At 44.6% G+C, this 25591-nt stretch overlaps 1 protein-coding gene across 2 annotated transcripts in view; it reads left to right on the top strand.

Moving 5' to 3' along the window:
• The first annotated feature begins 842 nt into the window (after positions 1 to 842).
• Positions 843 to 25591, top strand: part of RSBN1 (round spermatid basic protein 1) — a 44263-nt gene continuing 19514 nt past the window's right edge. For both annotated transcript variants that reach the window (XR_005777511.1, XM_040423903.1), the window contains exons 1-3: positions 843 to 1615; positions 22879 to 23555; positions 25267 to 25404. Coding sequence is in view for 1 of the 2 variants with exons in the window: in XM_040423903.1 (XP_040279837.1) it covers positions 1186 to 1615; positions 22879 to 23555; positions 25267 to 25404 (1245 nt within the window). In the remaining variant the exon portion in view is untranslated. The remainder of the gene's footprint in view (positions 1616 to 22878; positions 23556 to 25266; positions 25405 to 25591) is intronic.

The following is a 25591-nucleotide window of genomic DNA, read 5'->3' as shown; positions in this document are numbered from 1 at the left end:
AGAAAATTGCATGTGGGGGGGCTAGCCCCCCTATTTAATACTACCTAATATCTGTGTTTTTATGTGAAATATCTCTGTAATTATATGAGATCTAACGTTGAAACCACTTGATCTTACCGGATCTAACGAAGGCCTATTAGTCTGCATCAAATTTTACCAGAAAATTGCATGTGGGGGGGCTAGCCCCCCCTGACGTAATACCAAATATTCATAATATCTCTGTAATTATATGAGATCTAACGTTGAAACCACTTGATCTTACCGGATCTAACAAAGGCCTATTAGTCTGCATCAAATTTTACCAGAAAATTGCATGTGGGGGGGCTAGCCCCCCTATTTAATACTACCTAATATCTGTGTTTTTATGTGAAATATCTCTGTAATTAAATGAGATCTAACGTTGAAACCACTTGATCTTACCGGATCTAACGAAGACCTATTACTCTGCATCAAATTTTACCTGAAAATTGCATGTGGGGGGGCTAGCCCCCCCTCATTAATCACTTAATAAGTCTGTAATTATGTGAGATCTAACAAAACAACTAGTTGATCATACCTGATCTAACAAATATCTTCCAAAATAGCTAATTTTTTGGTCAATTTTTTGATAAGGGGGGGCTGATGACGGGTTAGCCCCCCCTGCAAATAACTGTTAATATCTCTACTTCTGTGTGAGATCTAACGCAAACAACAATTGATCTAACCTGATCTAACAAAGATCTAACCAATTGCATATGTTTTGTTCAAAAATGTTGATATGGGGGGGCTAACACGGCTGAGGTCATCATTGCTGCAGCATGTGCTCGTCTGAATGAGGTGCCAGCAAGCCATTATTTGTGACCCGCAACTAGGACGCCATTCCTGGAGCGTGAGAGTGAGGGCAGGTACAACCACACTGCCTCCACCGTTGGAAGAATGTCAACAACTAGCCACGGAAGGGTTAACAGGGACCAGTAGTGACGTCAGGGACTCCGTGCGCCCAGGCACGAACCCCTCCAGCGGACTACAGCTCTTCACTGTGCAAAACTACAACCACCGTGAGGAAGTAGGCGAAGCGCATGCGCACTCGAGACTCCCTCTTTGTTTTGATAGGCGGATGAAAAGACTACACATCCCACATGCCATTGCGGCGTGCTCATGCGCTCTACTGCACATTGGGCCATTTAAAAGTCGTCGTTAGGGGAAATGGCCGCGCAGCTAGGTACGTTCTCTGAGGAGAAAGACAAAGCCAAGGTAGGGCGTAAAAAGAAGCGGAGGGACAGTTCACCTTCGTCGGAGAAGAAGAGGAAAAAGAAAGACGAGGCGGTCCCCAGAGGAGATCTGACCGAAAAGGAAGCGAAGAGGAGGAAGCTGGGCAATGACACCCATCACAGCTGTCACCATCACCACCACCATCACCATCACAAGCACCATCACCACCACAATGCCAAAGAGGAGCTGCTCCTGCGGCCTCCTCCGCCGCCCCTGCCCAGCGCTGCCCCCCCTGTGGCCCCCATCAACCAGGCCCTCTTCACCCTGTCTCAGCTGGAGCGGCCCAGGGACAAGGGGAAGAAGAAGCACCGCATCAAGAAGGAGAATGGGGAAGGAGACAGCCCCCTGAAATCTGTCAAGAAAGGTGAGTGCAGGGGGGGAGCATGGCACCTGTAGTGGGCACCACATGTTTTCTGGAGAGAATGGATCTTCCAGTATGGCTGTGGTGGGCTGGTGTCACCTGCATGTAGTGATGTGATGGGGCTTACAGAACATGTAAGGTGGCCTCTGAAGGATGTTCTGCTCTTTATAGATGGCTGGTTGGTAAAGTGGCAGGGCGGCATACAAGGTCCTGGGTCCATTAGTGATCTGGACGTGGTTGTCCTGTGTGATCCTCCTTCCTGGAGACAAATGCTTTGTGGTTTCCCCTATCGCCTCTCTAGCATCCCCCTTGAGTATCTCCTCTTTTCACTGTATGATGTGCCATTCCTTAAATATTCCTACTAAGTCTATGAATGAATTGATGACTGACTGTTACAAGTAGGGGGGTGTCCCTGCGGTATCAGACTGCTCAGGGACATGCCTACTGGTAACACCCAGTTGTCAATTCATTTATAAGCTTCTAGTAGGAATAATAGAGGGATAGCACTACATAGACTAGGTTCTCCATTTATTGTTGGATGCAGTTAGGTCAGGAGAGGTCACAGGTCCTCTAAGGAACACCTTGAGCTATTCATTGGCTTCCCTGTCATTTGGGATCAGTGATGCCTGTGTTTTGTGTGTGGCAAGAGCAGAAGGGTCGTTGCAGTGTTTCTGTACAATCCCTTTTCCTCACTGACCTTGGTAATACATAGAAATGGATATCTTCATAGCTCTGGTGACTTGTTGTCACCAGGTATTACCCATTTGTCTATGCACTAGTGGCTTTCCTGGTGATCAACTGGTATTGCTGGGAAAGGGGGTCATTAGCTGGGATCCCCATGATCAGTTGATCACAAGATTTCTTTTTCCTGACAGTACACTGACCTCACCGTATCCCTCTGCACCCATCATCTGTGAACTGTGAGGGAACTCAGCCGGCTGTACATGTAATGTCCTCCAAGGCGATGCTCCAGTCTCCTCGCTGTTTGATTAGGGACCTCAGTTGAAAACGTGAAAATGAGTTCCTTAAGGCGAGACACACGAGAGGGTTCAATGTGAGGAACTCACAGCGCTAGTCAGTGTAGTACACTGACAGCATTATGTCAGTGTAATTCAGTGGATTCCAGAACTGTCAGGGACACACAGCCTTAACTCATTATAAAAGGCCTCTTGCACACGACCGTATGTATTTAGCGGTCCACAAAAAAACGGATCTGCAAAAAATATGGATGACATCTGTGTGCATTCCGTATTTTGCTGAACGGAACAGCTAGCCACTAATAGAACAGTAATATCCTTGTCCGTAATGCAGAAAATAATAGGACATGTTCTATTTTTTTTGGCGGAACGGAAATACGAAAACGGAATGCACACAGAGTACCTTCCTTTTTTTTTTCTTTTTTTTTTTTGCGTACCCGTTGAAATGAAACGTAATTATTTTTTTTTTTCAGTTCTGATTTTTGCGTATACAGAACCATTGATTTCAATGGATCCGCGAAAAGAACCGGAAGGTACTCCGTATGCCTTCCGTTTCCGTTTTTCTGTTTCGTTCAAAGATAGTACATGTCCTATTATTGTCAGCATAACGGACAAGGATAGTACTGTTCTATTAGGGACCAGCTGTTCCGTTCCGCCAAAAAACGGAACACACATGGACGTCATCTGTATTTTTTGTGGACTGCAAATCACTGAAAAAGCCATATGTTTGTGTGCAAGAGGCCTATGGGTCCATTCACACTTCTGCAAAATGGGTCCGCATCCGTTCTGCAATTTTGCGGAACAGGTGCAGACCCATTCATTTTCACTTCCGGATCCGCACTTCCGTTCCGCAAAAACGCTACGGAACGGACATACTGATGCGGACAGCGCACAAATCTCACTGACACGTGCTGTTAGTTTCTCGCATTGAACACGCTCATTTGTGTCCGTCCTAAGGCCTGGTTCTCATTTCTGTTCTTTACTGGTGTGTGCTGTCCGCATTTTCTGTATCCATTGATTTTAATATGTTTGTTCACACATCAGTATTCTTTTACTGACCGTGGGAAATGCGCTACTTGCGTCTGTGATGTGCACCATCAACAGTCTATGGGTCCGTGAAAAACCACTGACACAACATGGATAACATCTGTGTTTGGCCTGTTTTTCACTGACCATTATAGCTTGAAAGTATCTTCTGAGGTGACAGGTCTACTGTGGCCGATATTTGGCGCAGTACGGAATCCATCGGTCGGGGCACTTCAAACACTGAAGTGAAGGCGCCGGTGAGAGACTTTGGGCCCAGCGTGATTACGTTTTCGCTGCCTGCCCCTGGCATTCAAAGTGGTGGTGCGTGGGCCTGTAGAAGAGTGAGCTGAGCCTTTAAGTGCAATGGCAATTCTCTTGTTGCACCCAGGGACCGATTTGCATATTATAGAAATTCTGTTTTCTCTGCAAAGAGGCCACAAAGCGAGAAGGGACTAGCGCCATTCGATTCAGCTGACAAGGGCTAACATGTGAGCAGGTTTTATTGAGGGGTATTTAGTGACAGATTCCCTTTAAACTGTGTGCGCACCAGGAGGGGGAAATGAAATGAGGCTAAAAAGGAGCTCTGCTAAAATAAAAATATAAAGAGAACCTGTGACACGTTTCAAGAGTTAATCCACCCTCTTAAACGCAAGATGAGGGTGACTTCTCTCAAAACACATTGCACTTTCATCCGTGCACTTATTTTATATTTTAAAAAAAAGTTTTATTTTAGCAGCGCTCGTTTCTATCATTTTATCCCCCCCCGGTGTATATGGTTGACAGTCAGTGAGGAGAGCCGCAGCCAATACGACCCTGAGGCGTACACCCAATGTCCGTTACAGTATGAAGGGTGAGATCTGTGGCAAAACCACCAAAAAGCGCTGTTGGAAATTGCGGTTTGGGTGCAGAAACGCGCAGAAATTCGTGTGGCTCGTCTGCATGTTGACTCGTGTCCATGTCTTGTGACACTGTGGTGGTAGGCAGAAGTGAAAGGAACGCCGACCTTATCTTTCAGAATTGTCAGCAAGTCCTCTGTTTTTCCTGCTGGAGTCCATTACAAAACGTAACCTTAAACAGGATTCATAAAAATGAAACTTTAACCCCTTAAGGACCCTGGGATTTTCCATTTTTGCATTTTCGTTTTTCACTCCCCATTGTTAGGACTAACTTTTGGATTTTTCCATTCACATAGCCTTATGAGGGCTTATTTTTTGCGGGACAAGTTGTACTTTCTAATGGCACCATTTACGGTTGCATACAATGTAGTAGGGAGCGGGAAAAAACTCTAAATGGGGTACAATTGGGGGGGGAAGCAATTCTGATAAAGGTTGTTTTTTTTTTTTTTTTTTTTTTTTTTTACACAGTACACTATGCGGTAAAATTGACCTGTTAGGCTACATGCACACGACCGTTGTGTGTTTTGCGGTCCGCAAAGCGCGGACAAGAATAGGACTTTTTTTTTTTTTTTTTTTTTTTTTCAGGGCCACAGAACGGAGCAATGGATGCGGACAGCACACGGAGTGCTGTCCGCATCTTTTGTGGCCCCATTGAAGTGAATGGGTCCACATCCAAGCCACCGAAACTGCGGTTTGGATGCGGACCAAAATGGTGTGCATGAGGCCTTATCTTCATTATCTTCATTCTCCAGGTCAGTACGGTTCCAACGATACCACACTTGTATAAAAAAAATTTTTTTTTATACTGAAAAATATATATTTTTTCATAACCATATTCTGACCCCTATAACTTTTTTGTAGTTATGTGTATGAGGCTGTGTGAGAACTCCTTTTTTGCGGGACGATCTTTTCTTTTCAGTGATACCAAGTTTTTAAGTTTGTGAGAATTTTAATCACTTATAAAAATAATTATTAGGTAGTTGAAGTGGCAAATTGGCAGTTTTTTATTTTTTTTCCCACTACGCCATTTGCCGTATGCCATTAATATTGTTATATTTTAACAGTATGGGCATTTTCGCATGCAGCGATGCCCATGATGTTTGTTTTATCTTATTAATATTTTTTTAAGGAAAGGGGGGTGATTTGAACTTTTTATTATCATATTATTTTTTTTTTTTTTTTTTTTTTTTTTTTTTTATATTTGTAAAAACTTTGTTCTTTTTTTAAGTCACCTTGGGTGACAAAAACTGGCAATCATTCAATTGCCCATAGTATTCAGTGATGGCTAAATAGCCATCATTGCACACTTCATTTGCACTATATCAATACAAGGCTGCCACCTAGTGGCCTATATTGATATATATACATCTAATTGACTCTGAAGCCTGCTTGAGGCTTCGGTCAATTAGCGCAAGGGAACAGATTCCCCGATCTCAGCCGGGGAAAGCTGTTACCGGACCGGAAGTGTGCGACTTCCGGTTCCTCTCTGCGCAGATGCTGTGGTCACATTTGAAGGCTGATCGCATACATGTGCTGCGGATTTCTGCTATTTAAAATGGCAGAAACCCTGCGGCCCGCTCCACGTGCGAGCGGGCGCCATGTTTAGGGATCGGACCCATGACGTACAGCTACATCATGGGTCCTTAAAGGTTTGATCCCAGTAAACAAAACCCCACAAGGTCCCTACTCCTGCCTGAGAGTGGAACTGCTGCCCTGACAAGGCCAAGATAAGTGCCTAACCCCACGGACTGCCTGTTCTGTCTAGGCCTGGAAGCCTAGAGTCCAGCGATGTATAATCATGGAGACCACTCACTAGCGGCAGCTACACTGTTACCTCATTACTGGAGGGGTTTCCCGATCCGTGTATTTAGCAATTTGTCCTGACTATCCTGCTGGGTTATAGTGTATATAGTCGCCTAGGATGTGACATCTTCACCACTGGCTAATATCCTATAATCCTTAAAGGGGTTGTCTCACTTCAAGTGGCATTTATCATGTAGAGAAAGTTAATACCAGGCACTTACTAATGTATTGTTGTTATCCATATTGCCTCCTTGCTGGCGGGATAGATTTTTCCATCCCATTATACACTTCTCGTTTCCATGGTTATGACCACCTTGTAATCCATCAGCAGTGGCCATGTTTGCACACTATAGGAAATGGCATCAACCTGTCTGGTGGCTGGGACTTTGGGAGTGCGCATAGACTGGCGCTTTTTCCTATAATGTACAAGCATGACCACCACTGATGGATTTGCAGGGTGGTCTTAACCATGGAAACGAGAAGCGTATAATGTGATGGAAAAATGAATCAAGCCAGCAAAGGAAGCGATATGGACAATAACAATACATTAGTACGTGGCTTGTATTAACTTTTTTCTACGTGATAAATGTTATTTGCTGAAGTGCGACACCCCTTTTAAGTGTAATATCAAAATGATGCACCCTGATGGCTATTGAACCCTACATACAGGCGCTAGAACTACAAATATTGATTAAGGGCTCATTTAGACACCCATATGTACGGGTCCGCATCCATTCCACAATTTTGTGGAACGGGTGTTGACCCGTTCATTTCAATAGGGCTGCAAACGATTCAGACAGCACACCGGGTGCTAGACTATGCATAAACTAAATAAACTTTTTCTTTACAATGCCCTATTAAGTGCCAACGTACTAGTGACTAAATATGTCTAAAATACAGTACGTATATATCACTGTTGTGACACGACTGGTGGAACATTCGTGACAAATTTTTCAAACCTATATCTGGAGACCCCAGTGGGGTCAGGGTAATAGAGGGAAAGCTAAGAAGATCGCCCTTATCTGGGCGGCAGTTCCGCTCACAGGCAGGGTAAGATTTTTTTTTTTTTTTACTGGGGTTAATTTTTCATTTTTATGAATACTATGAAAGCTTGCGTTTTTATGAGGTAATTATTTGTTGTTTTTTCTGCTGTGACAGCACTAATTCACTTGACTGACAGTTGACTGGTCAGATCTGTGACTTCTGATTCGAGTCCGTTACAGGACAGTGCAGCAGCTAGTCCCGGATGTGAACATGGCTGAAGAGGCTGTGGGTTGTGAATGACGCTATGTTTCCCTAGTGTGTGAGGCATTCCTCTGGATTGTACTATCGCCGCCGTTCACTGTGGTCTGTGGAATGCGCCTCATCCATCTTCATGTTCCTGTCATGGGTGTCTAACCACTCGCAGTGACATGAAGAAGAGGGGATGCTGGTAGTAACCAGTCAATGACCATTTTATAAAATATATAGGAATGAAGAAAGCTGTGGTGTAAGCCGATGTCAGCACCGACACAACCTTTCCACTATTTTTATATGACAGGTCTCTGGTCAAAAAAAAAAATGACCTTGTAGTTGTACTGCACATACACGAGTAGTTGTCCTCCACCTGTAAAATCCACGTGTAGTGGGGGGGAACTGCTGACACCTGCCGCTGCTGCTGGTATTTATTGCCTGGTTGTCACCAAAACGCACTCTTCCCAGCAAGCACATTTGTTAGGAAGTCTGATAATAATGGCGGACTTCAGTGCTATACATAAGCTTTACTGAAGGGTCCCTGTTCTAGTTGTGCTGCTGTAAATATCTGCGCTCTAGTATGAAATATTAATATGCTTTCTATATCTAGTTCAGCGACTGTATTCCTCTTGATGTGAGGTAAAGGGGAGCTCTATACACTATACATGGCAGTTGTGAGATGTGCCTTATAGTCTATACCAGGGATCAGTAACCTCCGGCACTCCAGCTGTTCTGACGCTACAACTCCCAGAGGTCTCCATTTACATCTATGGGTGTTACGAGTAAGTGTGCATGCTGAGAGTTGTAGTTTCACAGCAGCTGGAGTGCCAAAGCTTGCTTATCCCTGGTCTATACCAAAGAGTCTCCAATCTATTTTTTTATATATTTTTTTTTCTACCAGAACGAGGTGGTGGTTCTTGCCAACATTAAAGGTGTGGTCCGATTTCATTAGAGAGCCCCACAGCTCTCGGGGTGTACCTGCAATAAAGAATAGGCCCTTACTTACCTAGCAGATCTGTGGCTATGGTTCTCCCAACTAGGCTCTGTTCACCTGGCTGCAGAGGTGATCTCACATGAACAACATTGGCTGCTGCAGCAGCCAATCATTGGCCTCAAGCAGTGCACTGCTGAGTGATTGGTTACATCGGTCACATGTTGCTGTGACATCACCTCTGCAGCCGGTTCACGCAGAGCCTGGCCAGGAGAGCTGGAGTGGTGGTGCGGGATCTACCAGGTGATGGTCTGTTTTTTATTTCAGGCACACCCAGAGGGTTGTTCTGGGTCCTCTTTAAAGGGGTTGTGCAAGAATGGAGGGGGTTTGGGCAAAGCCTAGCAGCCCCCATCCCTGGCCAGACATGTAAAGGGAAACTTACTCACCTGCTTTGCAGTGCGGCTCCCCTGATTCTTCTCACTGAAAATCATCTGAATTGACACTTTCTTTCAATTTAAGACAAAAAATTCTTAGTGTAAAAAAAAAAGTTATGTCTTGGCTCATTCAGACGGCCGCATGTGTTTTGCGTTAACAAAAAACGAAATCTTCTGATACGTTGCCTGGATAAATAGCCGCAGCAGGTCAAAAAGTGATGTGGGTACAATCACTCAGTTTAATGCATTTTTAGTAGACCGTGTGTATTTCAGGTAACCGCTCCAAATCCGAGTATCCACTTCTGCACCTATGGGTAAAATATTAGTCTCCACAGGAATCTCTCTTCCTCCACTGACTCCTATGGGATACCAAAATCACACTGACAGTGAAGTACTGCTACTGTCGATTGCAGGCACACCTGATATTACTCACAGGCGCAATAGAAGCGAGTACATCAAGGTCCTGCTTCCCAATGGTAATCCTATGAGGAGTTCGCTACAATAGTGAAGCACCGTCTCCAATTTGTATAAAACAAGTATTTATTATACTCCCATATTCCATAAAAGGTATAAGCAATTCACAGATAAAAAGCAGCAGCCTTTTGCACGCCCGACCCGGGTTTCGCCTCAAGCTTGCCCCTTTAAGGAGGACCCAGGACAACCCTCTCATAGAAAATGCCTATTCTTGTCTGCAATTACATGCTCTATATTTTTTGCGGGGCCGCAGAACGCAACAACAGATGCGGACAGCACACAGTGTGCTGTCCGCATCTTTTGCGGCCTCATTGAAATGAATGGGTCGGCACCCGTTCCGCAAAAATGCAGAACAAAACATACGGCCGTCTGAATGAGCCCTTAGACTGACGCATGCTGAAACTGCTAAGCCGGTCCTGAGGACTGAAATGACCCTGCTTGTGAGCTGGATGAAGAGGATCTGTCATCGCTCCAGGCCTATCGTTTTCCTCAATATTCCCCATGGCCTTTGTTAGAACTCTCTTGTGCCGTTCCTCTGTTATTTCACCTTGAGATTTGTGAGGAATTTAATTGCATCTACGGTATAGCAAGACAATAGACCCGGAGCGGGGATCTCTTCTCAGCCGATGGGTTCTTCCCCTGCAGGAAATGCATGGCCTTCTGCATCCTGAAAAGCGGGGATCTGATGACAGCTTTACATGTACGATGACAGATCACATTACATGCCGTACCAAAGGAGCTATTTTATAACATGCCCATGTAGAAATGCAGAAATGTATAACCTCTGTACAATATCTTTAGGAAATCTGAGACCCTGCATAGAAAAACAATAGAAATAACAGTAACTTTTACAAAGACAGGCGCACTCTGCGGTCTTACTAAACCCTCCATATTGATGTCAAATTGAGAGATTAGCCAACATATCCTACTGTGGAGGACATGTCTGAGCCCGAGCACCGCGCCAAGGTTTCTCAAGTAGCTCGGGTCCTAACACTAAACCTACCTGTGCCGTATGGTATACGTATGGCCGTCATCTCTTGGCATTGAGTACACACATCCCGCCCCCGCTATCTCTGCTGAATAAAGGATTTGTTTTACAATACTGCATGGGTGAGTGCCGCCTTTTTACCTCTATTTGAACTCATAACTTTTTAGATTTGTAAATAGATTTTCTACCTTAGAATTATTTTTTTACACTGTGCCCCACATAAGGTCATACAGAAGTTACAGCCTTCTACAAAGTCCCTGAGCTGATCCTGCTAAGACCCAGCAGCCTGTGGAATTTCCCGATCCCTGGTGATCACCTGATTGTTAGGACCGGAGCAGGAAACGGCGTTCATTGAGCAGTGTGTATACAGCAGGGGCCGTGAAAAGCAGCGATTAGCTGAGTTCACGTAAGTCCTTGCAGATAAGTGTGGACCGCCCAGACGTCTATAGTCCACAAACTGTCTGCAAATATTGAAATGGGTACAAAGGAGTCGGTTAGATTACTAAACCAGAGATTGGTGAAATATAGACTTGTGCAGTGTAACAACTGGGGGGAGGCCTGCTACATAGCAAGTTGTACAGTGTTCCCTCCATACAATCTGCCCATTTGAAGGTGCAGCAGATACCAGATGGACCTGCAAAACACTTGTACATCGGGGTGATCCTGTTCCTGCACGCAAGTAAATCATCGTTTCTGGGCAGCAGATCGTGCGGTCTAAACCGCGATCTGCGGCCCAGAAATAATGCTGCTGTTTGTGGACGAGCGATCACAATAGCGACTGCTCGTCCTCACACTGTGGAGTAGATTGCTGAACGAGCAGCCAACTGTCAGGAAGGTACGCCTGCTTCTCATCTGCCTGTGTAAATCCACCTTCAGACCTAACCAATCACCATGGCCATTTCTCTGGTAGAACACCCGTACTGGTGTCTGGTATGTCTGCTTTACATGTCCTGTACTGCCCCCTGTCTGTACTAGGTTGAGCTGCTCTTTTGGAGGTCAGGTGAGGGAGGCTCCATGGTGTATTTCTGGGGCACTGTACTATACAGGCCCCTGGACAAGCTCCTGCCCTCCTCACAGAAGGTGACTTCAGCTTCCAGCATCCATTCCTGATTGTTATATGGAAGGACTTGTTTTGTCTTTGGTATCTGCTTTAATTATTATTATTATTTTTAAAACTTTCATTATTCCCCTCACCCACGACAGCACCACGAGAGAGAGAGAGAGAGAGAGAGAGAGAGAGGAGACTCCCCCTCCAACTTCAGTATGGTTTTCTGTCTTTGGAGGGGAAGCCTGTAGTACATTCTTCTCTCCCCGTGGTTGCCTTTAGTTACCTGCGGTACCCAATCTTGACACATGGCACAGTGGTGCACTGTAGGGCCAGCAGAGGCACGATGGCTGGAGGCTCCTGAGCGCTGATGGGCAAGATGCTTCCGTGCTATTAAAAGGCACTAGTAAGTATCGCAGGCTCGTCTGGAAAATGAAGTTAAGCGTGAAGATCACTTGGCCCAGGGGGAGGAGCGCCTGCTCCGGTCTATAGTGAAGGAAGGTCTAATCCAGAATGAGGCCTGGAGCGCATGTATGCGTTGACGCATCATGTGACGTCGGGGGAGGTGCAGATAAGAGCATAGAACCCGGAAGTGAGCTGCCGGCGGTAGATTCCACTGAATTAAGTATTTGCAGCAGCGTTCCTGACAGAGCCGGTCCGTTTTGAATTAGGAGCGTGGAAATCGTCTGGCAGCCACTATGGAGGAAGAAAGGAAGGACATAGCTGAAGATCCAATGTCCACTCCGGCCTTGGTACCTATTGGGGGGGGGGGGGGGTGAGAGGCCCATGGCCATGTATACTTAAGTTTTTTTTCATGGCATTGTGTATGTGTTTTTCAAGGAAGGCCTAAAAGGCGAAATAAAGAATATGCTATATGTAGATGGTCCCTGGCCTCTGATTATGCAAAAAGGCTATGCCAGATCTGCATTGATAAAACTGTGGTGGAGGAGTCGCCGTCATTTTATAAATGTCTTCAGTCGCTGGTCAAATCTGAAATTGACTCGTCCCTGGCTTTGACAAAAACCAGTACATCTAAGGAGCAGAGGCCTAGGAAAACGCAGGCTTTGAGTAAGGTTTCCTCAGATTCAGAAGAGGGGGAAAATTTCCAATCCTTGGAGAATCTTTATTCGGACGATCCATCTTGCTCTTCTGGAAATGATAGGAAGGCCCTTTTTTTTTTTTTTTCCAATTGAGGATGTAGATCGTTTATTAAAAGCGGTTAAATCAACTATGGAAATAGAAGATTCTAAGGAACCAAAATTAGTGCAGGATATAATGTTCGGCGGCCTTGAAACAAAACATCTAAGATCTCATAAAAATGTGTCGGCATTGATTAAAGGGGAATGGAAAATACCTAATGAGGGTTTATATTTCAAAAAATATAAAGAGAAAATATCCTTTTTCTGAAGAGGTTGCAGCTCCCTGGAATAAAGCACCTAAAATAGATGTAGCTATTTCCAAAATTGCTAAAAAGACATCCTTACCCTTTGAAGACATGGGATCATTAAAAGATCCCTTGGATAAAAAAAGCTGACAGTTTTTTTTTTTAAAGGGGGCCTGGGAAGCGTCTACTTCATTCAGACCTTCTATTGCCTCAACCTGTACTGCTCGTTCCTTAATCTGGTTGTCTGATCTAGAAGATCAATTAAAAAATAAATGTCCTAGGGAGGAAATTTTACCAGGACATCCAACTATCGAAAAAAGCAGCAGATGCAACCAAGTTGCAGCCAGATCCCGACTCCTTATGGCTGAAAAACTGGAGTCGGGATCTGCAGTCAAGAGGCTTTGTGCAGTGTGAAGGAGTATCTTTTTGGTTCATCATTGGATGAGTTGTTAGAGAAAGCAGCAGACAAAAAGAAGAAATTTTCTGTACAAAATTTATTTTCCTCCAGAGGAAGATTTAGTCTGTCTTTTTTTTCGTTCCTTTCAAACCTATAGAGAAGAAGAGAAAAGAGACAAGGACTTTAAACCTAGATCCCATAGAAGAGGTGGGGAAGAGGTTAGAGATGAGAAAAAAAACAGTCAACAATGACTCCATGTGCCACGTGGGAGGAAGATTAAAAAATGTCCTTCCTGCATGGAAGCTAATAGGGCTGCACGATATGAGAATTTTGTGCGATTGCGATTAGGGCCCTAAAAATTGCAACGGCGACGCGTCACGCGCCGGCGCCGCCTGCTTCATTCATAAAGTGGGCGGCGCCGGTGCATGACTTAGTGAGTGACGCGCCTGCCTCCTCCCTCCTCTCTTCTACGGATCTTAGCTGTAAGTAATACAGCTGGATTATACAGGATTATTATATTTTAACAATGCCTACATGTTAGATAATATTATACAACAGTGAGCGGGGCCGGTGCATTATAATGGTAAAAAGATTCAAAATGGACACTATAAAATCAGTGATAAATCTTTTGTTTCCAGAGTGCTTCATGGCAGTGTTAGACTTAAAGGATGCTTATTTTCATGTCCCTATACAAAAGGAGCATCAAAAGTATTTACTGGTAGTAGTGGAGATAAAAGGGTTCATCATTCACATGCAATGCCAGGCCCTTCCCTTCGGGTTATCAATGGCTCCCAGGATTTTCACCAAAGTGGTGGCAGAAATGTCGGCTTACATTCGAGAAAAAGACACTCTTTATCCATATTATCCCATTTTTAATTTTAGCAGAGACCAAGAAGGCCTGCAGCAGAGCAGTGCAAGAGGTGATCCGGATCCTGGAGAAGTTGGGTTGGATCCTGAACAAGGAAAAATCCTAGATTCCAGAAGACAGGTGAGTTGTTTTTTTTGTTTTAGTTTTTTTTTTCACAAGAAAAAATCTTAAACCTAAGAACGAAGATGGAGACCTTGATCAGATGTCCAAAAATTTTATTGAGGAAAGGTATGTCTATTCTAGGAAGCCTAACTTCATGTATTCCTGCAGTCACGTGGGCCCAATTTCATTCAAGGGACCTTAAGTGGAAGATATTGACAGCTTGGCAGGGGGGAAAACAACCCAAAGAATTAAAAATAGACGTTAGGCCAGACGTTAGTCAACCTACAATGGTGGTTGAAGGCAAACAATTTGAGTTGGGGAACATCATGAATAATGGACGATTTACTATGCTTGACGACCGATTCACCCATATTCAAAATCTATCCTTTCAGGGATCATGGAAGGGGCATCTGAAATCCGCCTCCTTAAATATGAAGGAGTTGATTGCAGTAAAGTTTGCAATTCTGGTGGTTCTTCCATTAATTTCAGGCAGAAACTTGAGAATGTCAGACAACAGAACAGTGGAGGTACCAGATGCTGAAGTCGGATGTCCATGCTCAGCGACATTCTTCAGATAGACATGCAGTTTTGTTCTGCTATCTCGGCAGTCCACATAAAAGGGACGGAGAATGTACAGGCAGATTTTTTTAAGCTGTCATTTAATTTCTCAAGGAGAATGGAGCCTGAATCCGAAAATATTCAGAAAGATAGTGGACAGTTGGGTCTTCCGTGTGTAGACCTTTTTGCTACGATTCAGAACAAAAAAAGTGAAGAATTTATTTTATTTTTTTCTCTCCCTGTCCCCAGGTCTAGGGACCTGGTGTAGATGCTTTTCTCCACAGGTGGAATTTTCCACTAGCTTATGCCTTCCCACCCTTCCCCTTGATTCCCAGGGTTTTAAAAAAGATAAGGGAGGATCGAGCGAGGGTCATTCTAATAGCTCCATTTTGGCCCAAGAGACCATGGTTCACTTGGTTAAGGAAGTTGTCAGTGACGGATCCATGGGTTCTCCCAGCAACCCACGACCTTCTTTCTCAGGGGCCAGTGTTTCACTCTCAGGTAGACAGTCTCCATCTGATGACCTGGAACTTGAAAGGCTGCTTTTAGCTAGAAGAGGTTTTTCTGATGCGTTAATAAATACCGTACTCTCTTGAAAAGTATGAAGAAAGTCACCGTTTCAATCTATGCTAGAGTCTGGAAAAAATTTTTTTTTGTCATTTGCAGGGTTACACTTTACAGACCTCCCATGTGTGGCTCCAGTTACTAAGATCTTGGCGTTTCTTCAGAAAGGGTTACAGTTAGGGTTGTTCCCCCAACACCTTTAAAATTTCATGTTTCAGCACTATCGGCCCTTTTTAATGAACAGATTGCAGAAAATGCATGGGTTGTACGATTTTTTTTATTTTATTTTTTTATTTTTAAATCATCACCAAATATCTCATTGGGACTTGAATCTTGTTCTGAGTGCCCTTGCTAAACCTCCTTTTGAACCTATTGAGCAAATTCCAATTAAGATATTGTCTCTTAAAGGGAACCTGTCGCCGGGCTTTTGTGTATAGAGCAGAGGACATGGGTTGCTAAATGGCCGCTAGCACATCCGCAATACCCAGTCCCCATAGCTCTGGGTGCTTTTATTGTTTAAAAAAACCAAATTTGATACATATGCAAATTAACTTGAGATGAGTCCTGTCCCTGACTCATCTCAGGTTAATATGCATATGTATCAAATCAGCTTATTTACACAATAAAAGCACACAGAGCTATGGGGACTGGGCATTGCGGATGTGCTAGCGGCCATCTAGCAGCCCATGTCCTCTGCTCTATACACAAAATCCCGGTGACAGGTTCCCTTTAAATTGTGTCTTAGTGGCTCTTACCTCAGCTCGTAGAATTGGTGAGCTTCAGGCGATCTCTATTAATGCACCTTACACTACCATTTTAGATGATAGTTATCAGACCTGACCCCGCATTTGTTCCAAAAGTGGCCACTAGGTTTCATAGGTCTCAGGAGATTATCCTTCCATCTTTCTTTGAGAATCCAACCTCGGAGGAAAAGGCTTTCTATTGTTTAGATCAGCGGTGGGGAACCATTTTGCTGCCAAGGGCCATTTGGATATTTGCAACATCATTCGGGGGCCATACAAAATTCTCAATAAAAATTTTTTACTGCTGTATTTGGTCAAACATATAATTGACTTAGGGATAAGTTACAGAAATTGCACTTCAATTAAAATAATCTAGAGGGCTGTATTTTTGCAGCACAAAATAGCGCCTGCAATATATATATATATATATATATATATATATATATATATATATATATATATATACAGTATATTACATACAATACAGGCGCCATATTGACCACACATAGCAGTCTAATTTTTAAGTTCAGAATGTTACTTATTTGACATTAATGGCAGGAAGCTAAACCCAGGGGGTCCAGAGAGGGGTTCACCCAGCTTTCACTCTCCCTGCCTCTTTCTTCGCAACTGTCCCTGCCTTTGTCCCTTTCTCAGCAAAATATCTGCCCCCACCTCCATCAGCCTGAAATCAGCCTCCTATCAGACCCCCCAGGCCTACATCAGCCTCAGATCAGACTCCCATCAGACCTCTAAGCCTCAGATTAGACCCCAATCAGACCCTTCCTAGCTTCAGATCAGACTCCCATCAGACCCCCAGCCTCAGACCAGACCCGGATCAGACGCCCAGCCTCAGATCAGCCCCCCCAGGGTCAGATCAGCCCCTATAAGACCCCCCAGCCTCAGATCAGACCTTCATAATACCCTCCCTAGCCTCAGATCAGCCCCCATCAGACCCTCCCCAGCCTCAGATCAGCCCCATCAGCCCCCCTAGTCTCAGATCAGACCCCTATCAAACCCCAGCCTCAGATCAGACACCCCCAGCCTCAGATCAGACCCTCCCAAGCCTCAGATCAGACCCTCCCCACCCTCCTTTAGCCTCAGATCAGCCCCAATCAGACATCAGATCAGATACTGTATTTAAGATAAACAAATAAACTTACCTCTCCAGCTCCGTACGGCGCTGCCTCTTGGCAGATTCACTTACCCTCCCTGTTCTTCCTGCCGCACTATATTGTCACCTCACACCGCACAGCGTCAGGTCATAGTGCACGTCTACGTGCACTGCGTCCTGACGCTGGATGTGTCAGGACACAGTGTGGGGCTGAAAGAAGACCAGGGAAGGTGAGGACAGCCAGTGCAGTGCTGTTCTCACCTTCCTGTGCCTCCCGTATGCTAATGACCGCTTCCATAATGGAAGGGGTCATAAGCATTTTCACATTATGTTCTGGCAGGGGGCCGGGGGCCACATGAAATGATACCGTGGGCCGCAGGTTCCCCACCCCTGGTTTAGATGTTAGGAGATAGATAAGTAATGAATTAAACAAGAGTAAAGATTGGAGGAAGTCCTCCTCTATGTTTATTCTTTTTCAGAGAAAGAATAAGGGTCAGCAAGCATCTAAAGAAAACCTTGGTAAGATGGATTACTTTCCGCAGTATCCCTGGCCTATTCATCTTCTGGAAATGAACCTCCAAAAGGCCTTCACTCTCATTCTACTAGAGCAATCTCTACCTCTTAGAGACAGCAGCTTTTTCCGCCTATCGAGGATATCTGTAAAGCAGCGGTCTGGTCTTCACCTTCTACCTTTTTTCAATCCCTATCGTGTGCAGTTAAATTCACCTTCTGATTTTATCTTTTGGTTCTAAGGTGCTTTCCGCTATTATCCCACCCTAGGAGTTTCTTGGTTTTCACTCTCGTGGTGATGTCGTGGGTGAGGGGAAAAATGAAAATTACTCTTACCCACGACAGCTCCCATATTTCCCTTCCCTTTTCTTTGGTGATGGGGTGAGTATATAAAAAAGGGGGCGAATCCCCTCTCTGTCGTGGGTTCAGGAAAATCTAATTACCGGTAAGAGTAATTTTCTCTAATCTTGGAATGACCTTTTGGGGCTTTGGAGCGAGTTAGGCGGTGTGAACTCCTACAGTCTGGAGGACCTGGATAACACTGCGCACCACCAGATCCCCATGGGATCCAGCCACTTTCCAGCATCTATGCCAGCTTTCAGCCGGGTGAAAAATGCTGCATGTAGTACCTTTTTGTCTGGGCGAAAGCCTGTATATACACCGGATACAGTGGACTCCAGCAGCGTGTTCCTCTGCCGGAACAGAGTGCCGCAGTTCACAGCGCTGATGTGAACCCGGCCTGAGTAGTTTGCCATAAAGCTATGGTCTCAAGTTCCAATGATTGTCCCGGAACCAATGAATAGTGTAACTTTAGGGACCACTGTATTATGGTGCACTGACATGTGGCACATGCGCTGCAGAATTTCCACAGCATATTACAGTACCAGCAAAGTAGATGAGATTTTCCAAAATCTCATCTGTGCTATGGAAGCTGACCTGCAGTGTGGATTTTAAGTAATGTGCACAGAATTATGGTGGAAAAACTTCAGAGATGTGCTGCCCACTAGTCAGGTACTGATGATCTAAGGATAGGATCCCAGGAAACTCCTTTAAATAATAGTCACCTCTCCTGATATGTCTGAGTAACTGCTTGCCCTCCCTATACAATAATTCTAGTGCATCTATTCTTACATCCCTGTGTTGTGCCATTCCTCTATTATTCCTTCTATAAGTTCATGAATGATTTGCCAGCAGTCAATAATAAAGGTCCAAAAGGGTGTTACTAACTGGTGATGTGTCCCAGCACAGTCAGCCTGCGGCAGCACCGATTGATTGCCACTGTGCAGGGACACGCCCTCCACTGGTAACACCCATGTTTTTTTGCTGCCTGCTGGCAATTTATTCATAGGAATTACACATCATAGTTGCATGAAAGCTACTTCAGAATTGCTATTTTATTGAGAATGCAAGTAGTTACTAAAACAGACATGCCAGGGGAAGGGACAGGTCCTCTTCGAGGGTATGTTCATAATGCTAAAAAGCAGTAGCTGAAAACGGGTCGTTTTTGGCAAATTTGTCATTTGGTGGAGTTTTTGAAAGAGCATTTGGTTGAGGGTTTCCTGCTTGACTTTTTTAAGGAATCCACAATCAAATCTTCTTCAAAGTAACATCACTTCTCAAGTGTTGTTTTTTTAAATTGGCTGCTGGAAAAACCCTCTACCACTTTAGGCTAGTTTCACACCTGCTTCAGGCTATTCCAGCAGAAAATGCTGGAAATCGGCCAGACGAAAAAAACGTTCCAGGCAGTGGTTTTTGCTCGGCTGAATTCCGATATATTTGCTGGGTAGCGGCTGGACCCCATTATAGTAAACGTGGTCTGGCAGGCGGACGGCAGTATCCAGCAGGCTGTTCTATGCCGGAACAGCCTGCTGGAGAGGCAGCTGCAGGTGTGAAATCTGCCTTAGGCCTTATGCACACAACTGTGTGTGTCGGCCATGCCCGCACTGCGGACTGCAAAGCACAGGCACTGACAGCGTGCCCGCCATCTGCAGATGCAGACCCATTCACTTCAGTCGGGTCTGTGATCCGCATCAGACGGTTCACACCACAAAAAAGTAGTGCATGCACTACTTTTTTGCGGTGCGGAGGCACGGACTGAAAACCGGTGCCCCTGTTTTCCGCTTCTGGATCGGTGGCATATTTTAGCCATGTTCCCTGCTCCTGCGTTCTCAGTCTTCTCCTCTGTGATCTTAGTTTTGTTGACTCCCCGTTCAGCCAGTTGCTTGCGCTGTCAGATACCTGCGCTGTGATGCGGTTGGTGTTCAGCTTCTCCTCTATTCCTGAGCAGTTTCTGTGGCTGCATCGGTAAAGGCATCATAGGAACGAATGGAATAATATATGTAGGTCAGAACCATGGCAACATGGAGACGTGCAAGCCAAGGACGATGTAGTAATGGTGCACTCACCTACTGTAGTCAGGCAAATCCCCGGTAATAACATGGAGATTGTTCATATGCCTGCCGGTAATGGAAGTTCTGGGTAAAAATCATGATTACCTGGTATCCTCTAGTACTGAGAGAATGGCGTTCAGTATGTGACTTGTTGGGGTAAGCTGGTCTATATTGTAATCATTTTTCAAACCAGCGCCTGAATCTGAACACTTTTGTGATGGCATGCAATTAAAAATGAATTATAGTAGCTGAGTTATTCACTGATATCTCTGTATAGCGCCACCTGCTGTTTGCTCTTTTTCTAAATTCTCTGTCCAGCTCACTGAGATGGAAGCACATGCTCGATTCCACCCTTAACTGCAGCAGAAAGGACACCCCCCGTCCCCTCAAACTGCCAGCTTAAAATACATTTTGCAGAACAATTGGAGCAGTGAATTCAGTTTGTTAGAGACTTTCGTGTACTGTATATCAGATTTTTAGTTTTTTGCATTAATCATGGGTTAACCCCTTTAAGAAAATATCTTAAGAACAGGAAATGTTGTAAAAAAAACTGTTAACTGTAAAATCCTCCCGCTGGGCCCTGTCAGTGGTGCAGCAATTACACCACTGTCTCCCAGCAGTCATGTGGCCATAAGTTAGTGTCATGGCTGAGACCAGTGATTGGCTGCAGCAGTCAGGTGGGTTTCATGGGTAATGGTTCTTTGTTTTATACCCTATTTATAGATTTCCTGCTCTTGGGTAAGGGTCTTACAGATGTCGTAGTTTCAGTCAAGCTGGTATTGTTGACAGAACATGGTAACATAGTACATAAGGCCGAAAAAAGACATTTTTCCATCCAGTTCGGCCTGTCATCCTGCATGTTGATCCAGAGGAAGGCAAAAAAAAACTGTGGTAGAAGCCAATTTTCCTCACTTTAGGGGAATAAAAAATTCCTTCCCGACTACAATCAGAATATCTCCCTGGATCAACGACCCCTCTCTAGTAGCTATAGCCTGTAATATTATTACACTCCAGAAACACATCCAGGCCCCTCTTGAATTCCTTTATTGTACTCGCCATCACCACCTCCTCAGGCAGAGAGTTCCATAGTCTCACTGCTCTTACCGTAAAGAATCCTCTTCTATGTTTGTGTACAAACCTTCTTTCCTCCAGACGCAGAGGATGTCCCCTCGTCACAGTCACAGTCCTGGGGATAAATAGCTGATGGGATAGATCTCTGTACTGACCCCTGATATATTTATACATATTAATTAGATCTCCCCTCAGTCTTCTTTTTTTCTAAAGTGAATAACCCTAATGTTGATAATCTTTCAGGGTACTGTAGTTGCCCCATTCCAGTTATTACTTTAGTTGCCCTCCTCTGGACCCTCTCCAGCTCTGCTATGTCTGCCTTGTTCACAGGAGCCCAGAACTGTACACAGTACTCCATGTGTGGTCTGACTAATGATTTGTAAAGTGGTAGGACTATGTTCTCATCACGGGCATCTATGCCCCTTTTGATGCAACCCATTATCTTATTGGCCTTGGCAGCAGCTGCTTGACACAGTTTTTTGCAGCTTAGTTTGCTGTTTATTAAAATTCCTAGATCCTTTTCCATGTCATTGTTACCGAGTGTTTTACCATTTAGTATGTACGGGTGACTTGCATTATTCCTTCCCATGTGCATAACTTTACATTTGTCAGTGTTAAATGTGACAGAAAGAATAGTAAAGTGCAGAGCTCAGAAGGGATCATCAGGATCTGTTTGGATTTGTGACATCGGTCATGGCTCTGTTATAAATTGTCCCTTAGGATACATTCACACGGCCGTATGTGTTCTGTGGTCCGCGAGTTGCAGATCTGCAAAACACAGATACTGGCCGTGTGCGTTCCGCATTTTGCAAAGCGCATATGGCCAACCCTATGATAGAAATGCCTATTATCGGCAGTTGCGGACAAGAATAGGACATGCTCAATCTGTTTTGTGGGGCCGCTGAACGGAAATGCGGATGCGGACAGTACACCGTGTGGTGTTCGCATCTCTTGCAGCCCCGTTGAACTGAGAGGGTTCGCATCTGTTCGGAAAAATTGCAGAGCAGATACATAAATACAGTTGTGTGAATGCACCCTTATACAGAGAAGATGAGGGGGGGGGGGGGGGGGGATGAGAATGGGGTCTAATGGTGCAGATTTAGATGCTTGGCGACCTATAAAAAAAAAAGGTGACCAGTATAATCAGCCTTTCAGTGGTCTGTATGCTAATCCGGTTTAAAGAGTATGGTGGCTGTTCCTACTGATTCAAAGGGTCACATATTTTAGGACTTTATCTCAGCTGAGCAAATCCTGGGATCCATGTAGGTAATTCCCTTCAACAACTGTAACTGTAAGTGTGTGTGTGTGTGTGTGTTGTTGTGGAAAAAATGTCCAAATAACCCTAAAATCTACATTATATTATGTTTCTGGAGATCATTCTAAAAATTAGTTAGTTATGGGCAGTTTTGATTCACTGCTCGATGACCAAGGAAGCAGATATTGGCAGCAGGGTAGCACCATGTTTTCCTCACTGCTGCCCTTGCCAACACTTGCCCAGTCTCCTCTGGTCTCTGGCTACCGTACTGGCACCACTGCAACCAGTAACTGACTTGGGGGGCATTCCCTTTCATTTTCTGTGTTGAGCGTGAGGCTAAGTCAGCATTGAAGGGGCAACAGATTATTTTACCCCATGCAGCCCCTTTACAGTAGGCTGGGGGTCAAGAAACCATTGCAAACAAGCTCCATCTTTTGGCGTTTAGGCTGTTTTGTCACACACTTGCATATAGTGCTATTTGTTGTTAATAACTTGTTGTTTCACAGAAATTACAGATGAAAATGGTAAATTTTCGAGATTGATAAAGGATGAGGAAGATGATGATGCTCTCCTCCTTAAAAAGCTCAAGAAGAAGAAGAAACATAGGGATGACTTAAGAGGCAGGAGGTTGAAAATGTACAACAAAGAGGTACAGACCCTTTGTGCCGGACTGACACGCATCAGCCAAGAAGTCGTGGATCAGTCCGAAGTGGAGGTGAACAAAGAGTCCAATAGATATCTGAAGGATGAGCAGCTGTGTCGCTCGGACTTGGGCACCCAGGAATACAGAGTCCCCCAGGAGGTCCAGATGCCCTTTGCATCTCACCAGGAGCACTGCATTCGTACCAGTACGTTAAACACCGGTTCCAAGTTCAGCAGGTTGATGCACGAGGAGAACCAGTCGAATGGTGGAGCCCCAGTTTTGCATGCCTACATGGATGAACTTTCCTTCTTGTCTCCTGTGGAGATGGAGAAATTTGCAGAGGAATTCCTGGACCGGACATTTTCGGAAAATGATAAGAATTCAGCCTACTATGCCCTGGCCATAGTACATGGTGCAGCTGCGTACTTGCCAGATTTTCTGGACTACTTTGCTTTCAACTTCCCGAACACCCCCGTGAAAATGGAAATCCTTGGCAAGAAGGATATTGCGACGACTACGATTGCGAACTTCCACGCGCAGGTTAGCTATCTTGTCTCATTCTTAAAGGCCTTCTGTCAGCAGATTTGTACCTATGAAACTGGCTGATCCTACACGTGCACTTGGCAGCTGAAGGCATCTGTGTTGGTCCCATGTTCATATGTGTCCGCATTGCTGAGAAAAATTAGGTTTTAATAAATGCAAATGAGCCTCTAGGAGCAATGGGGGCATTACTGTTACACCTAGAGGCTCCGCTCTCTCTGCAACTGACGCATCCTCTGCACCTTGATTGACAGGACCAGGCAGTGAAAACCTCATCATGCCTGCCTTGTCCTGTCAATCAAAATACAGAGGCTGCGTCAGTTGCAGAGAGCGCGGAGCCTCTAGGTGTAACAGTAACGCCCACATTGCTCCTAGAGGCTCATTTGCATAGATTAAAACCTCATTTTTCTCAGTAATGAGGACACCTAAGAATATGGGACCAACACAGATGCCATCAGCTGCCAAGCGCACATGTATCAGGTCAGCCAGTTTCATAGGTACAAATCTGCTGACAGAGGACCTTTAAATAAATTTCCACATTTTAGAGGATGTCAAAGAAATTCCATTTGAGTTCACATTTCTACTTTTTGGATTTGTGCATGTGATGAATATAGTCCACAAGCCTTGTAGTTATTGGGTTTAGAATTCCATAAGAAATGTCTGACAAATCTTAACCTGGTTTAATAAAACAAACGGAGCCTTGTAAGAGGAAAGACACTTACAGGGTTTTTCAGCTTTATACCCCTTTTTAAAATTTGGCCAGGATTGTGCTGTATCAAGAAAAAAATAGAATGCACTCACCTGCTCCACCATGCTACTTTTTAGCGCCGAGGCCCTGATGTGCACCACTTCCAGGCTTTAGTCGTCTTGATGGGGTGAGGTGCGCCGCTGCGGCCATTCACTGGCCTCAGCAATGAAGTGTCCTCAAGCAGCATGTCACTGCTGAGTCATTTGCTGCTTGAGAGCACATTACTGCTGAGGCCAGTGCATGCCTGCAGCGGTGCCCGTGACCCCCTCTGAAGTTTACAGGCTGGGGGGTGTTGCCAGTTGGGGGAGGATGTCCCTGCACAATATGGAACTGGCAGCACAGATTGGAAAGTGTCAAATTGTGCAGGAACACCTCCCCAACTGGTAACACCCAAGTGGTCCTTTATTGCAGACTGCTGGCAATTCGTCCATAAACTTCTAGTAGGAATAATAGAAGAATGGTACAATACAGCCCCTGAATTGTTACTACATGGGAAATGCAACTAGTTGCTAAAGCCCTAGCCACAGAATTGGGGGATAACAAACTAATTGTTGGGCGCCTGACCGCTGGGACTCCCACCAATCCAGAGGATCACGTTCCTCCATCAGAATGGAGCTACAGGTCGAGCATGTACGGTTTCATTCTTGATGCGAATACTGGGACAAAATAAAGATTAAAACCAATAGCAGCCCCATCCATTGTGCTGCAGTCAGAGCTGTAGTAACCGGGTCCGTCCACTACTACATAACGGATGGAGATGTGTAGTTTGGAGCTTCTCCCAAATAGATGTGTGGGGTGCTGGACTCCCACCGATCAGATACTGATGGCCTGTTGTGTGCAGACTTTTCTGTAGGAAATGATACGTTTTTAACAGATTTATTTTTAAATCCTAAATCTAGAAGTGCCTTTTTATGCTTTAGATTGCTTGCTGTTTCTTTACTTGGCCCCCATCTTTTGTTGCAGGTCAGCAGGACGTATTGTTGTGGCACATATAGAGCTGGTCCAATGAGGCAGATCAGCTTGGTGGGAGCAGTTGATGAAGAGGTTGGAGACTTTTTTCCAGAGTTCCTGGACATGTTGGAGGAATCTCCTTTTCTAAAGGTTTGTTAAAAGTTTTTCAAAAGTAAATAAAAAAAAAAAAGAACTCGAAAGGTATAATGCTTCTATGTTTGTTTTTTTTATTGGTTTTGATTCATTATTGTATTGGTATTTGTCAGGTTGTTAACAATCTGTTGAATATGAACATCCTGAAGATGATGATGGAGTATCATTTATTCCCAATGTTTTT

Source organism: Bufo bufo, chromosome 3 (genome assembly GCF_905171765.1).
Source record: "Bufo bufo chromosome 3, aBufBuf1.1, whole genome shotgun sequence".
Classification (NCBI taxonomy): domain Eukaryota; kingdom Metazoa; phylum Chordata; class Amphibia; order Anura; family Bufonidae; genus Bufo; species Bufo bufo.
Note: the sequence above shows the minus strand (reverse complement) of the source record. Positions and strands in the feature narration are given on the sequence as shown.